This window comes from Lagopus leucura, unplaced genomic scaffold, assembly GCF_019238085.1.
Source record: "Lagopus leucura isolate 7727_CA_CO unplaced genomic scaffold, USGS_WTPT01 Super-Scaffold_73, whole genome shotgun sequence".
NCBI classification, from domain to species: Eukaryota; Metazoa; Chordata; class Aves; order Galliformes; family Phasianidae; genus Lagopus; species Lagopus leucura.
The window spans coordinates 54,916,122-54,928,200 of NW_024962252.1; the positions used below are offsets into that span (position 1 = coordinate 54,916,122).

A 12,079-nucleotide genomic window follows, 5' to 3' on the forward strand; every position below is an offset into this window, starting at 1 on the left:
GACTCACCTTCAGCAAGTTGCTTAAGGCCCATTATTGTGTCCTGATATTTGCAATGTTAAGACATGCCAACCTCCCTAAGTAACCTGTGCCACTGCGCAACTATCCTCACAGTTTTCTCGCGTGCCCCCACGTATTTTTTGATGCTACCTTCAAGAAACAAAGACAGGTGGGCATAAGTGAAAGTGATAAATAAACAAGTAAAATAAAAGAAAGAAATGATATGATGAGATTCTCTAATTTAATTATTTGTAATTATCAAAAAGTAATTTCTATGGTCACCATAGAAATTATCACTGCTTAAACTGAGGACTCGCTCAACTCTGAGAATCATTGTGAAGTTAAGTGCATGTTTGTGTTGTATAAAATGAAGAAACAAAGGCAAATACATGAAATTGAATTAGAACTTGATTTACCATCTAATAAATAAATATTATTAAAAGCAATATAACCACTCTCCCTCTCCTGCCTACACAATACTTTATCAACAATGCAACAGTTTAAACTTTTAAACAAAAACGTCTTAAGGTTGGCTTCTAAATTCCATTCAGCTTGCATTATGAAAGCAGCAGTTTCTAATTTTTTCAGTTTCTCAATGAGGTATTTACATATGGATGTTGCTGTGATTTTGACACTGCAGGGCAAGGAGTGTTTAAACAGCTGCAATTCAACCAGCACATAATCTGGAACACGTAAATTTTCTTTCAGCTCCTGTGATGAGGGGAGGAGTTACACAGAAAAGCTAACATACCCCACCCCTCCTTCTTGTATCTCAGAGTAAACAGTAAGTAAAATTTCTGCATACCCTATGGATTTTTAGAAGGAAATTAAAAAAATAACTGAGAAAGATTAAAATACATACATATTCTATGTAACACCTGATTATTAGCATATATGCAGATGGAGAAAATAAATGATAGGTGATAACAGCCTGAGAACCTACAAATGACACAATACGGGGTCCAAGTCAGAGGCTATGAAGGGAAAACAGGAGATCTCAGCTTATTCCAAAAGGTCTTTTCTACAAACACTTGTTCTCAAGTTTAATAAGAAAATAAAAAATGTAAATTAGGCAAAAACTCTTCTCATTAGTAATTATCAGGCAAATTTTATCTAAGTTCAGACTCTATTAAAAAAAAGAAAGACAACAATAATTCTGTAACAGGAACAGCCTCTGCAACAAAAAGAATATGACAAATCTCAATTAATACATGATTTAAGTATCATGCAGGATAACTACAGCTCGACATATGCTGAGATCGAAATACAGTATTCCACTTCATTCATAAGCTCCTGGAAACGATACACTGCCCTGTGTACGTGACTGCCCATTAATTGAATTAAATCCTTTCACCATTAAGTATTAGCCAACTGGCTAGAACATGACCATGTAATTTCAGAACATTCTTTTATTACTTTCCTTTAACCAAACCAATCGTTTTTGGCTGGGGATTTAGAGGGTGTCATATCTCTTTCAGAACTATAGCACGTGTTAAACAAAATGCTATTATACTTGAAATATTCCCTGTTAAACTCAAAATGAAGTTCAGGCAATGCTTGGAATGCATTTCTTTTATTTTCAGTTGCTTTTTTAGGCTTCTCAGCTACATTGCAGGATACAGGAAAAAAGGAACATAGTAAGAAAAAGTAACGTTAGAAAAAGAAAAAAAGTCAAAACCAAAAAAAAATCAACTTCTAAGCATTTCCATAGACACCACTATGTGTTCCCAGCAAAGCTTTGGATAAAAGCAGCATTTAAAATTGGGTGTGAGGGATAGAAACTAGCAAAAGCTAGGAGTTTTTTGTCACTTACATTTATCCCAGAAGGTTGTTGCCATTACTTCGGCAGTGCTCTCACTGGCTGGAAGGATCATGTGACCCGGGAAACTAAAATAGAAAAGTCTCAGTAGCAAGGAAACTGAACCAGAAGCACATTTGCAAGAAAACACGTATCACGAGAGTAATAACACGCCCTTAGCAGTGAAAGGTGATAAATTTAGATGGAAATCTATCCTGTACTGAAAAACACTGCCTTGTGCCGTGCAGACTGGCACCAGTCCCCTGTTCAACACCCGGGAAGCGTTTTCTGCAATAAATCTCAGTCCATGTCTATACGTAATTAAACCCAGTAACTGCTCTAATAAATCTCAACTAGTTGTCAGACGTTAAGAGAAAATCTAATCTATTACATTTAAAAATAAACTTCCACTGCTGAAACAGTTTCATTATCAGAGATCTCCATGGTTGTTTGTGTCTAGAAAGGAAGCAATTTTTTAAAAAGCATATGCTCTTCAAGTAATTAGAAAAGCTGTAAACACACTGGAAGATTGCTTTCAATTCTTTTACAAGTAATGTGGTTGCAGGGCTACACTTTATTAAAGCATGTACTGTAAACCTGCAAATTCTAAATGAAGAGAAGGCTCAAAGAACACAAGGCAAAGGCTGCACAGATGAATTTGTGACCAAATATACCATATACAGTGCGATAATATTGCCTGATTTAGAGGTTGCTATTTATTTATCCACATCAGAAGATTGCTCTTCCAGTTTTGTAAAGCTTCTAGAATAAAGTTCCAGCACAGTAATGTTGTTTGGATTACAGGAAATACACATTACCTTTGTTAACAGTTAACTTTGTCACCATTTACTATTTTATCAGATTTACTAGTAATCAGACTGATCCAATTCAATGTTTTATATTATATCAAGCACTTAGTAGTTCCTAATTAATGGCAGGATAATTTTACAGAAGAAAACTTTACTGAAAGATGCAAGCAGCAGTATGAAGGGGACAGTGATCAAGGAAAAAATAAAAGAAATATGCTGTTTAGATTAATAGAACAAGGATGGGAAATAACTTATTGTTCTACTCAAATTCAGTCTTGCAATTATAAGCAAAATATGTAAAATGTTTGCCCTTTGAATACAATGGCTTTCAAGGGCTTTGCACAGAGTAACATGATGGGCACAACGGTTAAGATTGGAAGGGACCTCTGGAGATCATCCAGTCCCACCTTCTTCCTCAGAGGCCCCTACAGCACTTTACCCAGGACTGTGTCTAGATGACTTTTAAAGATTTCCAGGGAAGACGACTCCACAGACTTTCTGGGCAGTCTATCTTGATGCTCAGTCACCCAGTTGTTTTTTTTTAATAAAACAGTAGAGAACACAATGCAAAACTGTTCACAGTAGACTCCCACTGTGCAATAAAAGTTGAAATAAGATGAAGAGAGTCCAGTAAACCAAGTTATTCTCATTTTATTGAAATAATATCAAGGTAATTCTTCATAATACCAAAATGTTAAGTTTTCCCTCCAGACTGTACTTTTGTATCAACATACACATACTTCCTGGTGAACAAGAAGCTGAACATGAGCCAGAGAATGTGCTTGCAGCCCAGCAGGCCAACTATGTACTAGGCTGCATTAAAGGTGGAGTGGCCGGCAGGGAGAAGAAAGTGATTGTCTCCCTCTAATCAGCTCTTGTGAGGCCCCATCTGAAGTAAGGCATCCAGGCCTGGAGTCCCCAGCATAACAAAGATGCAGAGCTCTTGGAACAGGTCCAGAGGCCATTCTATGATCAGATGGGCACCTCTTTTATGGAGAAAGGTTGAGGTCTTGTTTAGCTTGGAGAAAAGAAGGTTCTGGGGAGACCTCATTGTGGCCTTCTGGTACTGACAGGAGCATATAAACAGGAGTGGGAATGACTGCTTACATGGGTTGATAGTGATAGGGCAAGCAGGAATGGTTTTAAACTGAGGCAGGGGAGGTTTAGGTTGGATATTAGGAGGAAGCTTTTCACTCAGAGGACACACTGGAACAGGTTGCCCAATAAGGTTGTGGATACCCCATCCCTGGGGGCATTCAAGGTCAGGCTGGATGTGGCTTTGGACAGCCTGGTCTGGAGGTTGGCAATCCTGCCTGTAGAAAGGGGGTGGAATCTTTATCAAGTTTCTTTAAGGTCCTTTTCAACCCAGGCCATTCTATGATTCCATACATATACATTTATATTTATGTATGTATAAAATCAGAGTCTTTTAAAATCAAAACTGATACTTTGATACAACATAACCGAGATCTGTTTTACTCCACAGGTTACCCCAGAACTTACAATGAGTATTTTACAAAGTGTGGTACTAGTTCATGTATAATATAGGACATCAAAAAGCTGTTATCTTCCCTGCTTACACTTTGTGCTGTTTAGTAAACACTAGGACAGAACTGAATCTAGTAGAAAATTTTCATCGATTGCAATTAGAGGACTATTGGAGCAATGGAAACAATGGAAAAAATAGTGACTTATGAAATCATAGAATCATTAAGGAAAAGCCTACTAAAATAATCTAAGCCAACAACTGACCCATCATCACCATGCCCTCTAAAGCATTCTCTAAGAAAACTGGTTACAGTTACGTACTCTTCATTCAAGCATCTTAGATCAATGAAGAGTCATCTCTTATGTAATTTTTCAATGTAATATTTTACTGCTAGCAGACTTTATTATCTGTCAGATAAGATATGTGTTAACGCCCTTCTGAGAGTATTGTCACAGCATCAACCTTTGTGGTCAAACTTACACCATTTTAGATGTTTTATGCCATATTTTCCCACATTGCACTTTACAGTTTGAAATTATGAAAGCTGCAAAAGATACAGAGGAAGAAATTCCAAAATGAATAACTTAATGCAAAACTAACTTATAGGCAAATACAGTGAATCAAATAACTACAGGAACAAAAAGGGGAAAAAGGCACACTCCCTTTGAGGAGAAAAGCATGGAAAAGAAGAAGCACATCATCTACAAGAGTAGAGAGCCTTAGGTGAAAAAGATGAAAGAATGCCTGTAAATCCTGGAGCCAAATACAAGAAGGAAACCAGGAACAAAGCAGAACATCTGCTTGCACAGCTGAAACCATGGCACATGGTCTATTATTCTACAAACCTCCTCCTCCCATTTATTAACATAGATGGATAAATATATTAGTGCATTGCCCAGGTGTACTCATCAAATGAGAAATTTGAATTTCAATACTCAATTGAATATTTATTTACTCAAATACCACCCAATATAGAACTAATATTTTATAAAATTTCTACTGAAAGTGTGATAGAAGCAAATGCATTTGACAATCTCATACTATACCTAAAGTGATGGCACATTCTGGTTTTCCAATTATCAGTTCATGACTAAAGAATACTATTAAAACAGTGTGCAGAACAGTTTTATCAATTTAAATTGTTTGAACAGTATACCTGTATTCTACCTTCTTCCCTAACCAAGCCTTTAAGCCAGGGAAAAACAAGTAATCTTTTTCAAGTTGTGTTCACTTACTGTCCAGAGGTGTGACTAGCTTGAAGTCATTTCATGAGAGAGTCTCTCTATAAATTAATAGAATAATTAACAAGCAAAACAGCAAGGCCAGAAGGTTATTCCATATCTATTTTTAAACACATTATTTTGATCACTTCCTGTTCATAATACTACTACATCCTCAAACAAATTTTCTTCAGCAGCACCAAATTTAAGTATTTCCGCTATCACCAAATTTCAATATTTTTAAAGGAACCGTTCTCAGCAAAAAATATGGAATATTTCAGGAGAAACATACAGAAATTGATTAACAGTAACTTCCTTATCCACATGGGGTATTTTCAAAGTAAGAGCAGGGAACTACTGCACATTTTTAGTTCTAACTGGCCTACAAAACAGGACAAAATTATATCACTATTCAAATCTCTCTCTCTTCTGTATAACTGTAATCCAGAGCCATTTGAACAAACTCTAGTAATCCTGGTGCAAAAATTTGGTTTTTAAGAGCCTAAAGATAAGCCTTTGAAACACATGGCTCCCTAATTTCTTTAAACTCACCCATATGTCTCTGCAAATTTACTAGTTCCTAGTGATAAATCTGGTCAAAGCGCTAACACACACATTACACGCAAGCTGTTCTCATGGAAAACATTATCCTCATGTAAAATATTTAAGCACATCTACTGAACATCTATAATTGAAGATATCAAGTAGTAGTACAAAGGATCATATCACCTCCTGGAAAAAAAAAAAAAATCCAATCAGTTTTATTTGAGTAATAATAATAATAAAAATTCCTCCTACTCCAGAGATGACTGCTTCTACAAAAAAGTTTTTTTCTCTTTGTTTAAAATTCATTCTCAATTTTCATCCGTACCAAATAAAACAATCCCTAAAAGAAACATAAAGACAAATTTTGTGTTGCAAGTGAGAAGAGCATAAAAATATGAGGCATTTCCTGATCTGTTTATATATTATATAATATTTCATGAATCTGAGAACAATTTTGCTACTAGCTTTCAGAATATTCTCAATAGATAAGCCAGTTTTATGCAGTCCTTACATCCTCTAATAGGGAAAAAATGAAAAACCTAGGATTACATTGCTTTCTATGACACCTGCCATCCTAGCTATCAATATGTCACAACTACGATCTACCAAATATTGCAAAGTTTTTAAGACCTAAAAGTCATATTATTTCTGAAGATTGATACTAACTAAGCATTTTCAATTAAAACAAATTAAGTAAAAGACATTCTTGCCATTTTGTTTAAATGAGACTTAACTTTAGGTTATTTTGATACGCTGCAATTCTGTGAGATATTTTGCTAGACCAATAAAGCAAATTCAGTCTGTTTAATAAAAAGAAGTCCTTATCAACTTATTTTCTGTCACCGAATATTACTAACCAATTTCGATTCTGTGCAACTAGAATTTAGCTTTTAATACAGGACAAAAATTTTTGTTCAGAAAAATATAACCATAAGAGTACGAACCAAATAACTGCACAACTAAAAGTCTGGTCAGCGCACAGGAGCATTGAAACTTTCACAGAAAATCTCAGGCTGAAACAGGTTTTTTTTTGCATACAACATATTTGTAATCAAATTAGGTGCACCATCAATCAAATATGTAATTTGGACTTCACATTTTCCATACGCTGTTCGGTAACAAACTGGCATGATCATCATGTCTGCTCAATAAGGGTTGGGATTTATATGAACAAATGAATTCCTAGAAACATAATGTTAGAAGTGGTTTAAATCAGAAGGTTAAACAAATTAATTTTCTTGTAACAGCTGTAGAGCATCAAAGTAGACAAAGTCCATTAAAGGCAGTGGACAGATTCTTTTTATATGCAGTGGATTTTATAACAAACCCAAGAGTATCCAGAAACTCTTTATACATACATAGTAGGTTTGTTTTTCTCCCATGATTAAATTCATGAGTACCTAATAGCAAATCAAAAATATATATTGGCTTTACCAAAGGCATCTGAGCTAGGTGAGTCTGTATGATTTATACTATATAAATTTAACATCTGAAGTGTCCCACTATATTTCTGTTTTTCACTACAGCCAGACTTCACTGCAAACCAGAATCGACTTCATTGTTTGTCACATAATTAGGCACAAACTGTGCAAACTTTTCCTAGCATTAAACTGATGCCCCAGAAAATGCAATCTTATTTGATTTAGCGAATCTTTACTATTTCCATTTTATAATGGAAAAATCCCAGCAGCCTACCTGGTTGAAAGACACAAGTGACTATTATTTATTTATTAGGGTACTTGCACATCTGAATATGCAATCAGGCACAGATGAAATAAATCTGTTTTTCATAAAGCTACAAGCATATGACCTTTTGAAGTGATACGGGGAGAGAACGTCTACAGAGTTTAGCAAGCAACATATTTTGCTGGAAATATAAATTACAGAGCTGATTTAGAGCTTCATTAACATTCATAAAACAATTGATATTGAATGCTTTTATTTTTATGAGATATTAAAAATAAATTTGAGTAAGTGACAAAAAAAAAATCTGCATTCCATTGCATGAGTTGAGACTGGTTTAAAAATTGTGTGTGACGATGATCCATCTTCATTAAATTTAATACTATTATTGTGTACATGTATTCTTTCTAAGACCAAGACCTATCTGGAGTGAAAAAGCATTGTTAACCTCCTGACAAAACCAGACGTGTAATGAGTGACAGGCTAGTAATAAAGCAAGCAGGCCTTTTCAGCTATTTCAATACCTCTGTGGTAGTATGAGCCATCTCTAATCAAAAGAAATTTTCAGAGCTCAGACACTCACCAGTAAATACAGTAAAGGAATTGGCAGACACTGAAGAACACAACAGATATTACAGGTGTATACGTACAGCTGGAGACTGTGTATAAACACAAAAATCTTGGAAGAGAAAATGTAAGGAGGGAAACAAAGGAGATATAAAGTTCACAAGGATGTATTAACAGTCTACTGCTTTCTGACAATCATTATATTTGTTATATCATTACCTGTGGAAGGCTGAGTTTTTTGATAGTCACTACAGCTGTGTAGACATATTTGAAGTATTATTTGGATAAAGCATTGATCAAATTGCAAACACAGTGACAAAAACACTCAACACAAATTACAAAGTCTGCTTTGTTACAAGTAGACCGCATGCTGGCATGTGTAGTCCAGCAATTTAAAATTACATATCACCAGAGCCTGCAGTTCCAGATTTCAGTAGTCTAGATGTATCCTAAGCAAGCTACTCACTCACACAGATTATCTATCTTTAGTGAAGAACTTAAAGAGTTTCACAAAAAGATCCCATAGAAAATATAATATATATGGCTGTAATTTTTGAGATCAATCAGAGATCCTAAACAAAACCAATTTGTAAAGACTATGCGAAGACTAACACCGGTAAATGTCAGCTCTTAATCTTTTACCTTAGAGAATTTCTTCCTCAGACATATAGCACTAAAATGTGAATATTTGTGCTCACAATATATTTTTCATCTAATTTTCTAGTAAGAAAAGAATAAAGAAAAAAGTTATCTGTTGTTAGGATTCAAGAACACAACATTTCAGCCCAAAAAGTGAGTGGCTTGCCAAGTGACAGCAAAATGATAAACATTTTATAAGAGATTTAATAATATCTTAAGTAAGCATCAGAATTCCCAGTTAATTCATACAAGCCAATGAATAAACAATGGAAAACTAAATTTGTTATCACATAATCTTTTTCAGTTAAAACTTAAAGATCAAAATGGATTACCCCCGCCTTCTTACATTAGCAGCAAAATTTAATAACAGAGATAATTTAAATGTTGTGGGTAATTCCTGAAATGAATAAAAGCTTAGTGAAGTCAGGGGAAGACCATAACTATTTCTTTTTATGGTTTGCTGTGATATGGAATTTAAGTATTAAAAAAAAGAAAGAAGATCAAAAGAGATGAAAAAGGAATGGATTATGAGAAGTCATTAGGAAAAAAAAAAAAAAAAGGAAAAGAAAACCCCCTTCTCTCCTTTGCTTTCACTTTTCATAGAATCGCAGAACCACTAAGGTTGGAAAAAGCCTCTGAACTCACCTAGTCCAACCATCCATCTGCCGCCAATATTACCCACTAAACCACATTCCTTAGTACAATACCTAAACACTTCTTGAACGCCTCCCAGGACAGCGACTCCACCACCTCCCTACGCAGCCCATTCCAGCACCTGACCACTCTTTCAGAGTTTTTCCTTCAGTGCAGCTCAAGGCCATTCCCTCCAATTCTATCGCTAGTTATCCAGATGAAGAAGCCAATCCCCACTTTGCCACAACCTCCCATCAGGCAGTTGTGGAGAGTGATATGGTCTCCCATGAGCATCCTCTTCTCCAGACTGAACAATCACAGTTCTATCAGCCGCTCTTCATAAGAGTTGTGCTCCAGAACCCTCACCAGTTTAGTTGTCCTTCTCTGGACGCGCTCCAGGGCCTCAACATCTTTCTTGTAGAAAGGGGCCCAAAACTGAACATAGTTCTCAAGGTGTGGCCTCATCAGGTAGACCTGAGTACAGAGGGACAATCACTTCCCTGCTGCTGCTAGCTGCACTCTTTCTGATACAAGCCAGAATGCCATTGGCCTTTTTGGCCAGCCACCTCAACATCCTACAGGCTCATGCTCAGCCTAGCATTGACCAATAGCCCCAGGTCTATTTCCTTTATGCAGTCTTCCAGCCACTCTGCCCCAAGTCCTCCCACCTTTTCTTTTAATTATGAACACATGAACACAAAAACTACTAAGAGATCGTCAAAAACATTTTGTTTGACAGAAAGTGGTTAGTGCCACATACTTGAAAAAGGAAGTCTTATTGTTTAAATAAATATAAGGAGATATAAAATTAAAGTTGATTTTCTATCAAAAAATTAAAATATTTTATCATGAAAAAACACAGTTTCAAAAAATTGTTTTTCATAATGCTTTTTTCACTTTTTAATGGGGAAAAAAATTGTGGAACTGGGTTTAATTTTATAAATATTTCCTGAGAAACCCCATGAGATTTTTTTTCCAAAAATGTCATCGTTTTCTAAATGTGCCAGCTAGCTAATACTGGATACAGTGGGACTGCAGATCAGGCACAGAAAGAAAATGTTTCATATTAAAGCATTCACGCCATCAACTTGAAAATTGTACAGTAAGATGATCTTTGCGGAAATCATCTCGGTCAGTCACTGACTGGTACTGACCCTCAATACGAGTTTCCCTGCCCTCACATTCAGGGCAAGATGGGCACAGTGGCCAGGAACTTGGTAGACTGGACTTCTAGCTTCACCCACCTGGGACATTCAGTTATCCTTGCTGAGATTTAATTTTCAACAGCAACTTGCTGATATTACCCCACACACATCTTAGGGCCTGGTTCCGAGGAAAGTAGGTCTCCAGTTGGATAACAGTGATGTCCCATGCTATTGCAACCCTCAAATATGAGTCACCTACATAAGTAGTGCTGGGGAGCAAATTCTGCCTGCTGTATTTAGAGAAATAAAGGCCATCAGGCAGTAGACAGGGGAGGCTGTGCTGAATGAACAACTGTCCAGCAGAAAGTTTCCAACTCTATATAGATGTTTAGGTAAAAGCAAGAGAAGGTAAGCACCCACACAGCATTTCTCTCCATACTTGCCCAATATCCAACTGTTCTCATGGACTGAGAATCTGTGAGCCAGATGAAGCCTGTAAACCACATATTAAATGTGTATGCAATCACAAAGGTTATTCAAGGAAAGGGAACAGGAATCCAAAGACTTCCTCCTCTCAACTCTCTCAATTTAACATGCTGTATTTTCAGTAAACACATTCTTGAGAAAAAGCTACAAGAAGCCAAATACTAACAGAGAAATATAGAATATAAATAAAACAAAGATCTTCTGTCCTCCTCTTAATCCTAGTTTCAGAACAATGTAGGACAAACTATCAATAAATTTATTCTTAAAGGCACACTTTTTAATTTATCTGTAAATCTTTTTGTTAACAAGAGAGAAAAATATGACACTGAGATATGCAAGATGGAAAATAACAAAAAGTGGCTTTAATTTCCAATACCACTTTTTAAAATAAATAAATAAAAACTCCTCCCACAGTAAAAAAAAATTACGTTTGAGAAAATGTATTATGAGGTCTCAAAGAAATAAACAGGAACATACTGAAATATTTACAGGGACACGCAAACCAACTTCTAAACGTCTGCACTATTTAAGCAGTAGGAAGTGTGAAGAAGAGGTGAATGGTTCTTTAACATACAAGCAAGAACATTATTTGAACTTTGTGTCTCAAGTAGGCATTGCTCCTGGAAAAGGAAGGAATCATTGTTCTTCATTTGTATTTCTGTGTTGGAAATAAAGGTGAACTGAAGAAAAATGGTATAATAAGCTTTTTAAGTACTAACAGGTTAATAAGTTAATAGGAGAAAGAAAGGATTCAGGCAAAGAGAGAGAGGCTGAGTTATTATGCAGGCCAAAGATTTCAGTAAAGAACAAGATAAATGCATCTCATCAAACATGGTCAGGTGATGTAACTGTGCCCTTATGCCCCATTTGCTTCCTTTCAAGCATATTTCTTGCCTCAAACTGTTACTTCAAACAACCACATTCTTCCTGCTACCAACTTTTCCCCCCCTCCCCCGAGTCTGCCAATCCTAAATATCGGAAAAAGAAAGGTCTTGGGTCAAATAAAGGCATGGCCTGGGTTTGTAGTGGAGGTTTTGTTTTTTGCTTGTTTGTTTTTGTCTTTTGA

General features: G+C 35.9%; 1 protein-coding gene across 1 annotated transcript in view; it reads right to left on the reverse strand.

Annotated features, from left to right (window-relative positions):
- ESR1 (estrogen receptor 1) overlaps window positions 1–1,864 on the reverse strand; it is a 153,198-nt gene extending 151,334 nt beyond the window's left edge. Inside the window, 1 exon segment of the mRNA XM_042889989.1 lies at window positions 1,812–1,864. Within this exon segment, the coding sequence (XP_042745923.1) occupies window positions 1,812–1,836 (25 nt within the window). The 5' untranslated portion in view covers window positions 1,837–1,864.
- Between the last annotated feature and the right edge of the window lie 10,215 nt (window positions 1,865–12,079).